Genomic DNA, 20,337 nt, shown 5'->3' with positions numbered 1-20,337 from the left:
ACAAAGGCTCCCACAGCTAATTATCTATTTGAATCACATTCTCATTATGTAACCAGCTTGTCATTTGCTTTGCCTTCATAAAATAAAACCATCACAACATGAAGTATTGATTTTAAAAGGATCTTCTAATTGTTGAACAGCTATTAAATTTCAAAAAGGAAGCATTGCTGTTGGGTTGTTTGTACTACATATTTTCCAATACTTTCATTTTCCTGTATCAACTGTCGCTGCAGATCTCACTGCGCAATGCGCTTAGAGCCCTGCAAAGGAAGCCTGGGTGCGGCGATAGCCAGCCAGCTGAAGTCATTCACTAAAAATCAGTTGATTGGATATTGCCGGAGAGAAACTGTGAAGGTTTCAACTTGCAAACTCGATTCATAAACCCTTGTTTATATCTTATATGAAGTCATGCAACTTTTTCCATTTTTAATCATAACCGATATGGATAGAGACCTCAATAGCCCATATTGAAATACCTCCTATTCTATGGGGAGTCATTATACAGATGTACAATAGAGATGGGAGCAGGCAGACTGTATGCGCTCATTTTACTGCCCAGTCTTGTTTCTGTTCGTGAACGCGGAGAGCGTCAGAGCAATCGCCCTGTCATGCTATGAATACTGACTTTAACAGATAGAAATATATAAATGATTAGCATAAATACATTTCTATTGAGTAAAACATCTTTATTGGCAAACTACAAATGTAAAACTCTACTTCCAACCAATTCAAACTTCTAAGTTTTCAGCCTTTTAAAATAAAAATCTGTTATTTTAATTATCAGTTTTTTTATATTTACAACTTCATGTTCCTTCTTTGTTTAGCAGTGCTCAACCAGAAGAGTACAGAGCAGATCGGTGGAAGACAGGACTCCCTGGGGAGAAACGGTACAATGACAGACTTCACACGGGGCCGGGCTCACAATATTCGGGGCCGGGCTCACAATATTCGTTAAACCTAACCCGAGTTCCTGCTTTAGCTCCGCTCAGCTTCCCTAGCTGGGGCCAGAAGACAAGTGATCTTCAGCCTACTGACAAACATAAATCTTTGTGAGTCATACGAAATTACTTGCGCCTTTGAACTGTAAATTTTAAACACACTCGAAGAGATAACTTAACCTGTATGCATCCTTACTACGGCTTGTCTCCAGTTAATAACTTCCCTTTATTATTTAGATAATGGACACTTACTGTTGGCCCTCCTACTGGTTCCTTATGTCTCATAGCTAAATCAGATTACATAATTTCTTTCATTAAAACCACTAAGGCATCCTCTCTTATTGACTTCACTTAGCAGCCAGTTGCCAAGTTTCCCCTTTTGTGTTACCGCACAAAGGTGATGGTGAATTGGTGAGCATCTACATTTGAGTTTCGTGTGCAGGGTACTTTAGACGCAGCTCCATGCTCGCTCATTTGAGTTGAGAAGAGAGTGTAGGAAAGGACATAATATCCAACAAAGCATTTCTTCAATTACTTTAACAAATAATTGAAGGACATTATAACATGTTTTACATAAAATGGAATAACAATGTTTTCATTTCAACTTTGAATTATTTAAATCACTGTAATTGTTGATGGTTCCAGGTCTAAATACCCTTGGAGCAGATTTTATTCTGCGAAAAAGGAAGAAAGAAGGGTGACTCGACCCTGCTTAGTGATTGGTGCTATTGTTGTAGTCTTCCTCATCAGTGCAGTTGCAGTCTCTGTTAGTCTCCTACTCGCCTCAACCTCGGGTAAGGAATCCCCTACTAGTATATTTACTAGATTTACTAATATACCCTAGTTAGACCTACACACTAATAGCTCTTAGAAAAAAACTTCACATTGGTGATATTTTTGTTGCGCATTTACTTTTCACTTCTTTGAACGTTTGCAACATTCATTGTTGGAGATGTAGACCAGTTCTGGCAGCACAGTTCTACCCAGTTCTGGCAGCACAGTTCTACCCAGTTCTGGCAGCACAGTTCAAGCCAGTTCTGGTAGCACAGTTCTTCCCAGCGCTGCCAGCACAGTTTCCAGCACTTGGTAGCACACCTGAACCACATTATTTTTTCTTTAGTTATTGTCCATCCTGCTGAGTCACTCACAATTCTCAATATGTTCATGTTCTGACAACTCCTCCTCATATGAAGATTCTGTTTAAAAAAGAAACTACCTTCAATACTCATGCCAACCTTAGACAAGCAAACACTGATTCAAAAATGATAGACAGATTACATATACTTAAATAATATGACAGGTTGAAGCAAGTGCGCAGTGACACCAAATGAGTATCTTGGTAGCTACTATAACTTCCTTCAGCTAGTTTAATTTAGTAACGGAAAAGTAGTCACACTCCTTTTATAGGAAGGAAAATGTTAGAATTGACAAAAACTTCTTTGAAGAACCTCCCTGATACATAGCATTAGCCTTAATAACAGCTTGTCGGTGTCGCCAATGATATACAGCCCAAATACAGGGGCTGTATATCATTGGTGTCGCTAAGCTTTCCTCATTCAGTAAACAATGAATATAATTATTTTAAATAGTGCAGAGCATATTATAACCAGTTTAAAGTTCACGCTGATTTAGCAGCATTAACAATGTACGAAATTGCAAATCAAACAGCTGATCAAATATGTAGGTCAAGTCACAGTAGCCAAGTGTTGTTATCACTCTAGTTTTCTTTAACAATGTACGAAACTGCGAATCAAACAGCTGATCAAATATGGAGGTCAAGTCACAGTAGCCAAGTGTTGTTATCACTCTAGTTTTCTTTCAAACAGCTGATCAAATATGTAGGTCAAGTCACAGTAGCCAAGTGTTGTTATGTAGGTCAAGTCAGAGTAGCCACTGTTGTTATCACTCTAGTTTTCTTTTAAAGCAAGTTCAAAAAATAATTTTCCAAAAAGAATCAGTTTAAAAAAATCTTTATCATGCGTATTAGACTGTGCAGTGCACTATCTCTTATTGCACTTCCATGGCTTTGTCTCAGAGCTTATCTGTGCAGCCATTCTATGTTAAATAGCAATTGGGAGAACTCGGAGTCAAACTGTGATGTTTTTAAGATTCAAACCATGCAAACTCTACAATTTATGAAATACACTATATCTGCAAGCAGCATCAATAATAGCTTAACGAACAGTCGTTGCTGTTCTTATGTAGTGCCTACATTGTGCTAAAGTGTGTATTTTTTTCTAAAATCATAACTGAATTGTTTAGTTTATTAAAAATGTACATTTCATTTGCAGAACAGTTAATGAATGAAATTTACTGTCGGGTCAAATGAGACAGACTCACCATAACGCAACAGACGATGTTGAAAAATTGTGAAGATTTGCTTGCTAAAATTAGTCATCAATATACTTGATTTATTATTTACACGAAGCACAGCTTTTTAATGTTCTGTTTCTTAATATTCAAGACTAAATCCTGATACCCTGTTTTAAAAAATATTTTGATATTTGAAGTTTTAAAATGGAATAAAGTAAAAATAATTTATTGTTTTTTTTAAGTTATTTGAATAAAATACCATGAATGAGCAGTATTCAAGTGTGCAACCATGTATGTATATAGTTTTACATTAATTTCTTTCGTTGAATTTGTATGGTTGAATTTAGTCTTCGTGTGGCAGAAATGAAGTCACCACTTTACTAGCCGCTGTTGATCCAGTCATGCAATGCAACCTTAAAAGTCTCAGATTTACCATCTTCCAGTCATAGACGCTGGTGTATTATTCATCATACATAAAGACCTGTATAGGAAACGACCTGGGAAGATTGGAACAGCATAGCACTTTTATTCCAGTTGTAAACTTTACAGCTTGTCAAAGGCTAATTATTTAGAACTGAATGTGCTATTAAACCATCTTTGTTGGACTTAGGATGTTCGATGTCTTGCACTGACCTCTTTTCTTCAAACGTGAAGTATAGCAATTAGAGAATAATAAGTTCTGGTTTAGACATACTTTGGAGTGGTTCAAGAGTGCTGTGCGCTGAATATTCTAATTGTTAATAGATGGCTAGTAAAGGGCTAGTAAAGGGCTAGTAAAGGGCTCGGAGAGTAAGGACAATGGTTATAGTCTCTACAGAGATAGCGACACTCTGCTAAGCATGTGTTTGAGTACCTGCTCTCACCTGCTATCATTTGCTCTACCCGCCATCACCTGCTATTGGCTGCTATCACCTGCACTCAGTGACTTCTTTAATTATACATCTATCTGCAGATACTGTAACTCTTGAGATTGATGGCAGCATGCGAATAATCAACTTGACGTATCGTTCAAATTACTCAGAAACACAGAGTACAGAATTCCTTCAGCTACAGACAGAGTTCTGTAAAACAGTAAGTCATTGAATTGTTGAGTGTTGGCTTGTGCAGGAATTAGGTGCAATACCAACTACACCTATAAGGAACAAACATTGTGACTTTAGCGGTAAACTGCTTTTAAAGCGTTCAGTTTCATTGTGCTTGAGTTGTAGTGTTGGGGACTTCATTATCTCCCATTTTATGTCCAACAGCCTTAAAACAGTGTATTAACAGCCTTCAAGTTTAACTTTAACAAACTGTACGAACAAAACTGGAGGGAAATCGTATCCAGTCACTTTGTATTAACTGTCCGGTGTAGCATAGCTTTCAGCAACTCGCTGTTACCAAAGAATTCTGAGCTGCTCTGCTATAAAGCTCTGACATCAATTTAATATAAGATTTACCTCTCAGCTTCCTACCAAAGTCTTGATTTCTTCAACTTATCTCATTACACATATCTGTACTTGTCTGTGCGCATAGGCTCAGGCATTTTCGCCAAAGAAGCACCATTAATATGTTTCACGTGACAGCCTAATAACCACTTGAGCATTAGAAGTCAATTGTCTCCAAGAGTCTTACCAGCTATCATATTATACCTAATGCTTACACTGCAACCTTCTTCAGACAAAATCTTAAACGCCTTTCTATTATGTGAAAAGTCTCTGTGTAAATGCGGGAAGCTACAAGCTAGATGATACCTTAGGTTGGATATGGCTGCCTGCACTTGATCCTGCTCTTTGCTAGTATCCATATTGTTGATTTCATGATGAGAGTAGATGGTATTTGCTTAAATGTACCATTCATAGGGTGAGCCCCTTGACTACATCTTAAACCCTTCACATGTTAGGCTAAATACGCAGTCGCACCCAAGATTACAGGGGCCTTATGTAATGGGAGATAAGTCACAGATTGCTTGTTCAGCATACGTACATAATCATGTGTTATGCCACTGTTGCATTATTATCAGCCTTGGAGCAGAGAACTTTATCTATGCTGTACTTCTATGTATAAACTAGTCTACCTTATGCCACAGGTTCTTTCCAAACTTGAGATTAGTTCATTTTAATATTGGTTGTATGAGCCCTTGTATTAACAGGTGTGACGGTTAGCTGTATGAACCCTTGTATTAACAGGGTGTGAAGGTTGGCTGTATGAACCCTTGTATTAACAGAGTGTGAAGGTTGGCTGTATGAACCCTTGTATTAACAGGTGTGAAGGTTAGCTGTATGAACCCTTGTATTAACAGGTGTGAAGGTTGGCTGTATGAGCCCTTGTATTAACAGGTGTGAAGGTTGGTTGTATAAACCCTTGTATTAACAGGGTGTGAAGGTTGGCTGTATGAACCCTTGTATTAACAAGTGTGAAGGTTAGCTGTATGAACCCTTGTATTAACAGGTGTGACGTTGGCTCTATAAACCCTTGTATTAACAGGGTGTGAAGGTTGGCTGTATGAATCCTTGTATTAACAGATGTGAAGGTTGGTTGTGTGAACACTTGTATTAATAGAGTGTGAAGGTTGGCTGTATGAACTCTTGTATTAACAGATGTGACGGTTGGTTGTATGAACCCTTGTATTAACAGATGTGACGGCTGGTTGTATGAACCCTTGTATTAACAGGTGTGAAGGTTGGCTGTATGAACCCTTGTATTAACAGGGTGTGAAGGTTGGTTGTATGAACTCTTGAATTGAACTTTTGGTTGTATGAACTATTTTAGGTGTCATCTCTTCTGCTAGCGAATAGTGAGATGGAAAAATATTACTCATCATGCAGAATTGTATCGGCGCAGTAAGTTTAACTGTCTTTGCCTTATTTTCCTCACTGTATTTTGGCATCCCTTGTACACATACCAATTTGAAAAGTTCCATCTTCTCATCAATTTGTGTTGTTTTACCAGGAATGGAAGCGTTGTATTAGACTACACCTTGACCTTCACCGGTAGAGACATTTCCATGGGCCAGCTGCTACCTGTTGTCAAGAGTCTTATTACAGATGCTGTTACTGATTCAGCATTTGGAAACTACGACGTGCTTCTGGAAAGCCTTTACTTTGAAGGTACGATATAGTTTGTGATAATCAGTTTTAAGTTTGTATTGGTCTTTTTACATGTTTGCGCTTCATGACCAAGAAAGCAATTTCTCACATCACATTCTGCTAAAAACTCATGGACTAAAAATAGGACTAGGCTGAAAGGTTTACTGGTCGTTTATGCTATACCGCGGATATTGTCAAACTTCAGGATTCTAAATTTTATTTCAAATTATTTTATTTTAATTTTTTTAAATTTCACATGTATCTGTTATGATTATTGTTGCATGTTGTAGGCGTACCAGTGATTGCAGTTACAACCACAGGAACTACTGTATCCCTACCCGATACAACACTTAGTAAGTAAAGGAATTTCTGTGAGTTTGTTACGAGCCAGCTACTCCTAATCTGATCTCGTAATCTATCCTTGGTTAAAAGTTGTGCTATTTAAACTACTTAAAAACTATTTAAAAAAATGCTGCTTTAGTATTAATGACATAAGTATGGACTTCCCTTGAGAAAGCTATTCTATGTAAAAAAAATTGGATATTGTTTTTGAGTACTACAGATGCTCAAAGGAAAGCAATCAGTCTCAGGTGCAGACTGTTACCACCAAAACTTACAGGATGTCTCTACCTCATACCATTTAAAATTCAGATACTCTCAGACACTCTCAAATACTCTCAGATATTATCAGATACTCTCAGATACTATCAGATATTCTCAGATACTCTCAAACACTATCAGATACTCTCAGATACTTTCAGAATCTTTCAGATACTCTCAGACACTCTCAGATACTCTCAAATACTCTCAGACACTCTCAAATACTCTCAAATACTCTCAGACAATCTCAGATACTCTCAGACACTCTCAAACACTCTCAGATACTTTCAGAATCTTTCAGATACTCTCAGACACTCAGATACTGTCAAATACTCTCAGACACTCTCAAATACTCTCAAATACTCTCAGACAATCTCAGATACTCTCAGATACTCTCAAATACTCTCAGATATTCTCAGATACTCTCAAATACTCTCAGACACTCTCAGATACTCTCAGATATTCCCAAACACTCTCAGATAATTTCAGATACTCTCAAACACTCTCAAATACTTTCAGATACTTTCAGAATCTTTCAGATACTCTCAGACACTCTCAGACACTCTTTTTATAACTGATAGATGGTGTTTGTTTCAGGCTGCTGTTTGCTGAATGCAGTCATATCAGATATGCACTACACTATTAATGCACTACATATCAGATATACACTTTATATACAATGTACTTAAATAGCTAGCTATGACTGTATAACACTATAACCCCAAAACTATGTTAGCTATGTATAGCTGCACAACTAGGTATTACAGTATAGCAGTGTATAGCAATATATAGTAGTGTATAACAATATACAGTCACACGTATAGCAATATACAGTCGTGTACAGTAATATACAACAGTGTATAGTAGTATGTAGCAATATGTAGCGGTGTATAGCATTGTATAGTGGTGTATAGCAGTACATATATCGTAGTGTTTAGCAATACATCGCAATATATAGTAATGTACTGTAAAACCTTTAATTGAACGCCACCTCCATTTGACTGCCATCTCTATTTGCAACGCGTACAAGTTTTGCTCTGCCAAAAAATTGTTCAGACGCTAATATTGATTAGTTCAGCAGTGAAAAAGAATTGAGGTCAAAAGACATTGTAGAAGGTATTGAACAAACAGAAGATGTTCATTCCATCCAACCAACAATCAGAACACAGCTATCCGAGCAAACGATGCAAATTTTTTTTTTAAAGCATTAATTTTTGCTTCTGCATGTAATATAAGTATCGTTCGTTTACGTCACTTGTTTACTGGTCACTTGTTTACTGCACAAATATATTTGTAAAATTTGATAGATTATCATCATATAACTTATAAATTTACAGATTTATAGCATATTATTTGATAGCATCATTGCGGGAATCTGATCTTACAATTGATCGACACTCGTTACTCCTCTTTTATCTATATAGGGTATATAAATTAAAATACGCTACTGCTCTCCATTACGGCCCAACATAATTTTATGCTTGCTCTCACGGCTTTTATTAGTAAGCTTATTCCAATTAGCCATTGAAAATGTGCCAGGCTAATGGCAAGTGGAAAGCAACTAAATTATCTCTCACTGTTTATAAGCTGATTTTAAACACCCATGCAACGTCGGGCATCCCGCTAGTTGCACATAAAAAGCTAGTTTTGGCTGCAAACTGTAGCAAACATATCAATGAGTGCAATGAATTTTTATGCAACATTAGTTAATATAGATATAATATGAAAATATGTTTTCAAATTTAGAACGAAATAAAAATTGAAAGCTCCAACAAATTCCTAAGCAGGACACTGGCTATAATATCATTGTACATGTAGGTTAATTGCAAGCAATAGATATCAACTGGTAGAAATATTGTTCAATTTCTCAATACATATTTATCAAGAAATCTTTAAAAAGTTTGAGGTAAGTTAGCAGATTTATTGCATCTAAAAGGTTTAGTACTGCTCCACCGGAAAAAGAGGGAAAAATATAGGCGACATCCGCTTCGCACATAGATGGGCTAAATTTATCTTCCCACAATTCTGATTAGCCATTTGAAAAATACAACGCCAGCATCTATTTGAACGGCACCTCTAATTGACCGCTACTACAGAGGAAGGGTTGAAAAATAGAGTGTCATAGCGTTCAATCAGAGGTTTTACGGTATATCAGTATATATAGCAATATGTAGCAGTGTATATCAACGTACAGTAATATATAGCCATGTCTAGCAGTGTTTAGCAATATATGGCAGTGTATAACAATATATAGCAACGTATAGTAATATATAGTACTGTCTAGCAGTGTATAGCAATAGATTTACTTTAAAACATTGTAGGGCTGCATAGTAATACATTAATCTATGAGGTTCAGGGAAAAAAAGAGAGAAGTTATAAAGCCTTTCACTAGAAAAACCAAATATGGCATGCATCACATGATACTTTACCATTTATATTATTACTGTGCGAAATGTTAGAGGTTCATAGTATGTGTCTGTAGTAAGTAATACAAATAGGATGAGAATGACTCAACTCCAGTCAGTTTCCAATAGGCTTGCGTGTATGTGGTCACTAGCTCATCTATGGCTTCCTACTTCTATGTGCGTATTGTCCTACTGTAAATAAGAATGTATTAGACAGAAAGTGGTTAAGAATGATACCCGTTATGTGTTATGTGGTGATTGTTAGGGTGAGTACGTATCTAAAAAACACTGGCTAGCTTCAAGTCAACAGAGTTGTTGAGTTGGCTGGGAAAATACAGTGAACCGCTGACAAAATTAGGCTGTTTTGTGAGATTAGAGGAAAACACAGACCATCTGCTGTCACTACTTTCACATTCTTCATCTGAACTTTTCACATTCGGATTATTCATAATTGATTATGTTGTCAATATTCTATCAATTACCTAGTCCTTATCAACTCATTTGGCAACAACTGAGCTAATACTTCCATCTGTTTTCAGCGGGGTATAATGGCAGCGTTTCTCTGAATACCACTTTCACGGTTGACCTGCTAGACCCTACATCTGCTGCTTACCAGGCACAAGCATCAAATTTTATCTCTTCCATTGATGAAATTTACCAAAATTCAAATCTCTCAGATGAATATGTTGGCTGTACTGTGACTGGCTTTGAGTAAGTCATTGTGGCTATTTTACTTACAGGTGTAAGTGTACTATATTTATTTTTTTAAATAGGAAATGTGTGCATTGTTTGAGGTAAAGCAAGGATGAGAAGGTATGCGTAGCATAACTGGACTAGCTAAACCATAATAATTAAAGCACTTAACTCAACTCCAAGTAAGATGATCTGTTCTTCGAATTAGGCTCTTCATTCATATGCTGGTTTATTACTAATTCTAGCCTGTATCTTTTAGGAATGGTTCTGTGATAGTCTTTTTTGTCATTGTCTTTCAACTACCCGCTGCTACTGATCCAGCTCAAAATGACACTCAGATGAGTACAAATCTACAAGACATCACAGTGATTTTGGTCGTGGGCTTAGAAAACAATATGAACAATGTTATTGTTAATACAATAGATGTGGGAGGTAAGTACATTATTGTATGTAGTCTTAATGATGAAATTGACATACATTTGCACAAAGAGGTACTTTTGATGCAAATTAGTTTAAATAAAAAACTGCAGAACTCTTTACAAAGTTGTTGCTGTTGACAGTGTGTAACATTATTATTTCCTTTTATTTGCTTATTGTAAAAAACAAATCATTCTTTTATTGATCTAACCACAAAATATTTATGATTGTTACAAAACGTCATTGAACTCTAATGTTGTTGTATTTGTAGTGATAGTTGATAATGAGATAATTCAGCAGTATCACACTATAATAACTCAGGATGACTCAACTACAACTACAACGACATCAACAACATTAACAGCTACCAACACATCCTCAACAACAAGATTAACAACATCAGCAACTGACCCAAATACTACAGCACAGATTCACACCTCTACATTAGATCAGTCAACCATGGCTGTGGAGCATACCACTACCATGACTGATTTATTAACTAACAAAACTAATAGTATGATTACCACAGATGCTGGTAGTATAAATACAAAGTTTGATATTACTATCACAGGCTATACAACTACTTCTGGAAGCACTAAGGCAAGTGTCTATAGCTCAACACAAAGACGCATGACATCTACAGAAGATATTCTTTTTTCTAAGTTATCTACAACAGAAGATTTGGCCCCTACAACAAAAGATGTATCAGCCTACAGTAGTCCTGATGAACAGTCCAGTACTATATTAGCAAATTACACCACAGAAGCCGAACCAGCCAATCCTAGCGTTTCTGATGATTCAACGATAGAGGTTGAATACTCTCAAACAACTACTCAAAAGCTTGTCACAAGTTCTATTGGAGTGACTTCAGAGCTAAATGATAAGACAACAGAGCTTGAACTGCGTAGCACTGAAACTTCAGCTGAATCACCAACTCTTCCGAGATCTTCAACGACGCTGTTCACGAATTATGTCACAACTCCTCATGAAATGACATCAGAATTTAATAATTTGACCACAGACGAGGAGACATACAGTACAGGCCTACCTGAAAGTTCAACCGCATATATGGAAATACAGAGTACAACATCTGAAGAACGTGTCACAACAAGGCTGAATAAGCTCACCACAGAACATAAAGGATACACCACGGATATTCCTGAAGTGCCGACAACAAATGCAAAACTATCGTCAACAGAATTTGAGGATCATTACTCCACATTTTCTGAAGAGACAACAGAATTTGAAGTGACAACAGAGTTTCATGATTTAACCACTGGTGATGAAAGATATACTACACATTTGTCTGAAAAACTAACGACAGAAGTTCAATTGTCAACAACAGAAAATGATGAGTATGAAACTACCTTGTCTGAAGAAGCAACAACAATATTGAATGATCTAACTACAAATGAAGGGTACTTAACAAGTGTGTCTAAAGAACTGACGACAGAAGTTGAATTGTCAACAACAGAATATGATGAGTATGACACTACATTATCTGAAGAAGTAACAACAGTTTCGATTGGTTTAACCACAGGTGATGACGAAGGATATACTACAAGCTTGTCTGAAGAACAAACAACAATTGTAGAGTTGTCAACAACAGAATATGATGAGTATGACACTACTTTATCTGAAGAAGTGACTACAGAGTCGATTGGTTTAACCACAGGTGACGATGAAGGATATACTACAAGCTTGTCTGAGGAGCAAACAACATTTGTAGAGTTCTCAACAACAGAATATGATGAGTATGACACTACTATGTCTGAAGAAGTAACAACAGAGTCAATTGGTTTAACCACAGGTGATGACGAAGGATATACTACAAGCTTGTCTGAGGAGCAAACATCATTTGTAGAGTTGTCAACAACAGAATATGATGAGTATGACACTACTATGTCTGAAGATGTAACAACAGAGTCGATTGATTTAACCACAGGTGATGATGAAGGATATACTACAAGCTTGTCTGAAGAACAAACAACATTTGTAGAGTTGTCAACAACAGAATATGATAAGTATGACACTACTTTATCTGAAGAAGTGACAACAGAGACGATTGGTTTAACCACAGGTGATGATGAAGGATATACTACACAGTTGTCTGAAAAACAAACAACATTTGTAGAGTTGTCAACAACAGATTATGATGAGTATGACACTACTTTATCTGAAGAAGTAACTACAGAGTCGATTGGTTTAACCACAAGTGATGATGAAGGATATACTACAAGCTTGTCTGAAGAGCAAACAACATTTGTAGAGTTGTCAACAACAGAATATGATGAGTATGAAACTACATTGTCTGAAGAAGTAACAACAGAGTCAATTGGTTTAACCACAGGTGATGATGAAGGATATACTACAAGCTTGTCTGAAGAACAAACAACAATTGTAGAGTTGTCAACAACAGAATATGATGAGTATGACACTACTATGTCTGAAGATGTAACAACAGTGTCGATTGGTTTAACCACAGGTGATGACGAAGGATATACTACAAGCTTGTCTGAAGAGCAAACAACATTTGTAGAGTTGTCAACAACAGAATATGAAGAGTATGAAACTACCTTGTCTGAAGAAGTAACAACATTGTCGATTGGTTTAACCACAGGTGATGATGAAGGATATACTACAAGCTTGTCTGAAGAACAAACAACAGTTGTAGAGTTGTCAACAACAGAAAATGATGAGTATGAAACTACCTTGTCTGAAGAAGTAACAACAGAGTCGATTGGTTTAACCACAGGTGATGATGAAGGATATACTACACAGCTGTCTGAAGAACAAACAACATTTGTAGAGTTGTCAACAACAGATTATGATGAGTATGACACTACTTTATCTGAAGAAGTAACTACAGAGTCGATTGGTTTAACCACAGGTGATGACGAAGGATATACTACAAGCTTGTCTGAAGAGCAAACAACATTTGTAGAGTTGTCAACAACAGAATATGATGAGTATGAAACTACCTTGTCTGAAGAAGTAACAACAGTGTCGATTGGTTTAACCACAGGTGATGATGAAGGATATACTACAAGCTTGTCTGAAGAACAAACAACATTTGTAGAGTTGTCAACAACAGAATATGAAGAGTATGAAACTACCTTGTCTGAAGAAGTAACAACAGTGTCGATTGGTTTAACCACAGGTGATGACGAAGGATATACTACAAGCTTGTCTGAAGAGCAAACAACATTTGTAGAGTTGTCAACAACAGAATATGATGAGTATGAAACTACCTTGTCTGAAAAAGTAACAACAGAGTCGATTGGTTTAACCACAGGTGACGATGAAGGATACACTACAAGCTTGTCTGAAGAACAAACAACATTTGTAGAGTTGTCAACAACAGAATATGAAGAGTATGACACTACATTATCTGAAGAAGTAACTACAGAGTCGATTGGTTTAACCACAGGTGACGATGAAGGATATACTACAAGCTTGTCTGAAGAACAAACAACAATTGTAGAGTTGTCAACAACAGAATATGATGAGTATGACACTACCTTGTCTGAAGAAGTAACAGCAGAGTCAATTGGTTTAACCACAGGTGATGATGAAGGATATACTACAAACTTGTCTGAGGAGCAAACAACATTTGTAGAGTTTTCAACAACAGAATATGATGAGTATAACACAACTATGTCTGAAGATGTAACAACAGAGTCGATTGGTTTAACCACAAGTGATGATGAAGGATATACTACAAGCTTGTCTGAAGAACAAACAACATTTGTAGAGTTGTCAACAACAGAATATGATGAGTATGACACTACTATGTCTGAAGATGTAACAACAGAGTCGATTGGTTTAACCACAGGTGACGATGAAGGATATACTACAAGCTTGTCTGAAGAACAAACAACATTCGTAGAGTTGTCAACAACAGAATATGAAGAGTATGAAACTACCTTGTCTGAAGAAGTGACAACAGAGTCGATCGGTTTAACCACAGGTGATGATGAAGGATATACTACACAGTTGTCTGAAGAACAAACAACATTTGTAGAGTTGTCAACAACAGATTATGATGAGTATGACACTACTTTATCTGAAGAAGTAACTACAGAGTCGATTGGTTTAACCACAGGTGATGACGAAGGATATACTACAAGCTTGTCTGAAGAGCAAACAACATTTGTAGAGTTGTCAACAACAGAATATGAAGAGTATGAAACTACCTTGTCTGAAGAAGTAACAACAGTGTCGATTGGTTTAACCACAGGTGATGATGAAGGATATACTACAAGCTTGTCTGAAGAACAAACAACATTTGTAGAGTTGTCAACAACAGAATATGATGAGTATGAAACTACCTTGTCTGAAGAAGTAACAACAGAGTCAATTGGTTTAACCACGGGTGATGACGAAGGATATACTACAAGCTTGTCTGAAGAACAAACAACAGTTGTAGAGTTGTCAACAACAGAATATGATGAGTATGAAACTACCTTGTCTGAAAAAGTAACAACAGAGTCGATTGGTTTAACCACAGGTGACGATGAAGGATATACTACAAGCTTGTCTGAAGAACAAACAACATTTGTAGAGTTGTCAACAACAGAATATGAAGAGTATGACACTACATTATCTGAAGAAGTAACTACAGAGTCGATTGGTTTAACCACAGGTGACGATGAAGGATATACTACAAGCTTGTCTGAAAAACAAACAACAATTGTAGAGTTGTCAACAACAGAATATGATGAGTATGACACTACCTTGTCTGAAGAAGTAACAGCAGAGTCAATTGGTTTAACCACAGGTGATGATGAAGGATATACTACAAGCTTGTCTGAGGAGCAAACAACATTTGTAGAGTTTTCAACAACAGAATATGATGAGTATAACACAACTATGTCTGAAGATGTAACAACAGAGTCGATTGGTTTAACCACAGGTGATGATGAAGGATATACTACAAACTTGTCTGAAGAACAAACAACATTTGTAGAGTTGTCAACAACAGAATATGATGAGTATGACACTACTATGTCTGAAGATGTAACAACAGAGTCGATTGGTTTAACCACAGGTGACGATGAAGGATATACTACAAGCTTGTCTGAAGAACAAACAACATTCGAAGAGTTGTCAACAACAGAATATGAAGAGTATGAAACTACCTTGTCTGAAGAAGTGACAACAGAGTCGATCGGTTTAACCACAGGTGATGATGAAGGATATACTACACAGTTGTCTGAAGAACAAACAACATTTGTAGAGTTGTCAACAACAGATTATGATGAGTATGACACTACTTTATCTGAAGAAGTAACTACAGAGTCGATTGGTTTAACCACAGGTGGCGATGAAGGATATACTACAAGCTTGTCTGAGAAGCAAACAACATTTGTAGAGTTGTCAACAACAGAATATGATGAGTATGAAACTACCTTGTCTGAAGAAGTAACAACAGAGTCAATTGGTTTAACCACAGGTGATGATGAAGGATATACTACAAGCTTGTCTGAAGAACAAACAACATTTGTAGAGTTGTCAACAACAGAATATGAAGAGTATGACACTACATTATCTGAAGAAGTAACTACAGAGTCGATTGGTTTAACCACAGGTGACGATGAAGGATATACTACAAGCTTGTCTGAAGAACAAACAACAATTGTAGAGTTGTCAACAACAGAATATGATGAGTATGACACTACCTTGTCTGAAGAAGTAACAGCAGAGTCAATTGGTTTAACCACAGGTGATGATGAAGGATATACTACAAACTTGTCTGAGGAGCAAACAACATTTGTAGAGTTTTCAACAACAGAATATGATGAGTATAACACAACTATGTCTGAAGATGTAACAACAGAGTCGATTGGCTTAACCACAGGTGATGATGAAGGATATACTACAAGCTTGTCTGAAGAACAAACAACATTTGTAGAGTTGTCAACAACAGAATATGATGAGTATGACACTACTATGTCTGAAGATGTAACAACAGAGTCGATTGGTTTAACCACAGGTGACGATGAAGGATATACTACAAGCTTGTCTGAAGAACAAACAACATTCGTAGAGTTGTCAACAACAGAATATGAAGAGTATGAAACTACCTTGTCTGAAGAAGTGACAACAGAGTCGATCGGTTTAACCACAGGTGATGATGAAGGATATACTACACAGTTGTCTGAAGAACAAACAACATTTGTAGAGTTGTCAACAACAGATTATGATGAGTATGACACTACTTTATCTGAAGAAGTAACTACAGAGTCGATTGGTTTAACCACAGGTGGCGATGAAGGATATACTACAAACTTGTCTGAGGAGCAAACAACATTTGTAGAGTTGTCAACAACAGAATATGATGAGTATGACACTACTATGTCTGAAGAAGTAACAACAGAGTCAATTGGTTTAACCACAGGTGATGACGAAGGATATACTACAAGCTTGTCTGAGGAGCAAACAACATTTGTAGAGTTGTCAACAACAGAATATGATGAGTATGACACTACTATGTCTGAAGATGTAACAACAGAGTCGATTGGTTTAACCACAGGTGACGATGAAGGATATACTACAAGCTTGTCTGAAGAACAAACAACATTCGTAGAGTTGTCAACAACAGAATATGATGAGTATGACACTACCTTGTCTGAAGATGTAACAACAGTGTCGATTGGTTTAACCACAGGTGATGATGAAGGATATACTACAAACTTGTCTGAAGAACAAACAACATTTGTAGAGTTGTCAACAACAGATTATGATAAGTATGACACTACTTTATCTGAAGAAGTGACAACAGAGTCGATTGGTTTAACCACAGGTGATGATGAAGGATATACTACACACTTGTCTGAAGAACAAACAACATTTGTAGAGTTGTCAACAACAGATTATGATGAGTATGACACTACTATGTATGAAGAAGTAACAACAGAGTCGATTGGTTTAACCACAGGTGACGATGAAGGATATACTACAAGCTTGTCTGAGGAGCAAACAACATTTGTAGAGTTGTCAACAACAGAATATGATGAGTATGACACTACTGTGTCTGTGGATGTAACAACAGTGTCGATTGGTTTAACCACAGGTGATGACGAAGGATATACTACAAGCTTGTCTGAAGAGCAAACAACATTTGTAGAGTTGTCAACAACAGAATTTGAAGAGTATGACAGTACAATCTCTTATGTACAGAGTGAGGAGCCTTCTGAAGAAGCCACAGGAATAATGAGCACAGATTTTTCTGAACAGTTCACAAGCACTGGTAAACCAGGTACGAGTAATCCAATCAGCTCATTCCCTTTCAGTATGACTCAGACTGCAGAAGATGTTTCGCTGACTGAGACAAACTCTCGACCTACTAATGTCGGTTACACTGCATCTTCTTTGGTGAACTATGACTCAACAACAGATGTACCGATAACAGTCATAAGTGAGTATCAGTTCTGGTTATGTAAATTTATAAAAATTATCATCGGTAATGCAGCAGCTTTCAGATCCAATAATCAAGCCATGAAAGTATTTGATAGCATGTCATGTTTGCTTCAAGCGTTAGAATAGTTTCATTAGGTCGAGTTCAATCATTGCTCAACATACAGTCTGCATATTTTAATATGTAGTTATAAATATGCATGTACAATGTATTTGTGCAGAGTTAAAAATAAATAATAACTAAAATATGCGAAGTGAATTTTTCTCCAAGGAAACTTGGATTAAATTTTCTGTTAAAAGTTTTCATCTGCAATTTTATTGTTTAAATTGGTTTTCGAGAGGCAATCGGTTGGTTCATTAGCCTGTGGTCCTATAGTAGCAGCAATGTTAACAAGTAATACTTTATGTTACCTACTAACTTTATAAAGAAGTAGATGAATGCTTGGCATTGCCCGGGTAATAAAAAACAAAAGTCTTAAGTAAAAGTCTTAACAAAAGTAAAAACAAAGTCTTTGCACAGAAAACTTACTTTTGTTCAACATATGCAACATTTACCATTTTAACTTTTGCGCTTCGTATCATGAGACAAGTGTTTTTGGGCAGTTCAAGTAGACCTACACCAAAAGAAAAAAATAAACAATTCATACATGGAATTGTGTGTATAAAAAGGTTACTTTTACTGCAAAAGCTCGTTGTGTTCAAAGTTTTGATGGACGATTCTGGTACCTTTCAATTGGCACTGGTACAAACGTAAACATTAAATATCGGACTGTCTTTGTCTGATACTTTGTCCAATTAAAAGGAGAGAGAATGTAGATGCAATTCCTAATCCAGATAATACAATTGTCCACGTGTAAAGCATTTGCTTTCACCAATATACCGAAACAAGAAATATGATTGAAGTGGCTTATTTAAAATTGAAACGACACATTTGAAAAGTACAAATAAAAAAAACAGGTAATAATAAACAATGAGTTTTTATAGATTGTCAAAAAATTAGCAAACACAAATGGGAATATTAATTAATAATAAAAAGGGCACATTTAAAATGTGCAATTGCGAAATGGATATACAGTATATGGTAAGAGCGATAGGAATGGTAAGAATGGTTTAGCCTTGTGGTTAGGTGCGCTTGTTAGTGTTAGCGCTTACAAACTTGTGGTTGCAATCTTTGCGAGTTGAAATCCAGTACGAGAGTGTTTTTCATTCCTAAAACATTATTGCTATAACCGGAATGACAAATGACAAACTTAGATTCATATTGATTAAAGCTGTCCATCTACATCTAGGTTAAACTAGGTTGCTTGTTTTCAAACATCTGGGTGTCATTGGTGATTCTGGTTAATCACCAATAGTAGCATCCTGATAATATTCTTTTTTGTCAGAAGTATTTCCGTTTTATAATATAAGCGATATTAGAGTTTATAATTAAAGTATAATCTCCGCTACAATTCCTCTCAATAAAGATTGAAAACCAAAATTGTGTAAATTGTCAGATACAGGTTTGCGTTACAGATGATATCCCGCTGCTTTCTCACCCACTAAATCTGTTTAGATTGATAACGTATCGCTCATTCTGGTATGAATTTTTCGACTAGTTGATTGGTATGTGACATCTAATAGTTGGAGCAATATTTATTAGTTAACACTCCCAAATCTTTATATTTCAGCTGCCTATAACGCGACTGTCACTTTGAACAAGAACTTTACAGCTGACCTTAATGATCCCAACTCGGAAGTCTATCAACAGGAAGCGAGAGCTTTCTGCGCCTCAGTTGATAATGCATACGGTGGCTCTAATCTGGCTGATGAATATGTTGGCTGCATTGTAACTGGTTTCGAGTAAGTTTTAACCCGTTGCATCGTAAACTATGGCTAAATTATGCATGTGTAACCATGTAACCTCCTTTTTGTAAGCTCATAGATGATGGTATATAAAAACATAGAATGGAGGCATGAATCATCATAGAAATATTCTGTCTCTTCCTTGCTAGATCCTAATGAGTTCCTGTATATAAAGCTTGCGAGTCTTTCAGTAAAAAAGAGATATTTGTTTCAACCATTGAGAACTTTTATTGCCATCTTGAAGAGAACAATGACATAGTATAGAATTCTCCTGCTTCGCTACCGTTTGATCTCGGATAAAAATTGTGTGATTCTTTACGTGCTGAACATGCAGCATGTTTGTGTCTTCATACATACTGATCTAGCTTTGTATCATGCTATATCTCTACTCAAGCACTTGACAATGTTCATTATTCACTTCTCATACTCTCTAAACATACTAACTCTCTCTACCTCTGACTCACCACTCTTCCATTTATATTACCTGCATTCTCTATCACTATTACCTCTGACTCACCACTCTTCCATTTATATTACCTTCATTCTCTGTCACTATTACCTCTGACTCACCACTCTTCCATTTACATTACCTTCATTCTCTATCACTATTACCTCTGACTCACCACTCTTCCATTTATA

At 36.4% G+C, this 20,337-nt stretch overlaps 1 protein-coding gene across 1 annotated transcript in view; it reads left to right on the top strand.

Annotated features, from left to right (window-relative positions):
• LOC137393859 (serine-rich adhesin for platelets-like) overlaps positions 1 to 20,337 on the top strand; it is a 32,912-nt gene that overhangs the window by 2,038 nt on the left and 10,537 nt on the right. Inside the window, exons 3-11 of the mRNA XM_068080569.1 lie at positions 825 to 1,049; positions 1,584 to 1,704; positions 1,897 to 2,024; positions 6,183 to 6,340; positions 6,610 to 6,672; positions 9,864 to 10,035; positions 10,277 to 10,449; positions 10,706 to 17,854; positions 19,524 to 19,695. Coding sequence (XP_067936670.1) covers positions 825 to 1,049; positions 1,584 to 1,704; positions 1,897 to 2,024; positions 6,183 to 6,340; positions 6,610 to 6,672; positions 9,864 to 10,035; positions 10,277 to 10,449; positions 10,706 to 17,854; positions 19,524 to 19,695 — 8,361 coding nt within the window. The remainder of the gene's footprint in view (positions 1 to 824; positions 1,050 to 1,583; positions 1,705 to 1,896; positions 2,025 to 6,182; positions 6,341 to 6,609; positions 6,673 to 9,863; positions 10,036 to 10,276; positions 10,450 to 10,705; positions 17,855 to 19,523; positions 19,696 to 20,337) is intronic.

This window comes from Watersipora subatra, chromosome 4, assembly GCF_963576615.1.
Source record: "Watersipora subatra chromosome 4, tzWatSuba1.1, whole genome shotgun sequence".
NCBI lineage: Eukaryota > Metazoa > Bryozoa > Gymnolaemata > Cheilostomatida > Watersiporidae > Watersipora > Watersipora subatra.
This window is presented reverse-complemented; position numbering and strand designations above follow the sequence as displayed.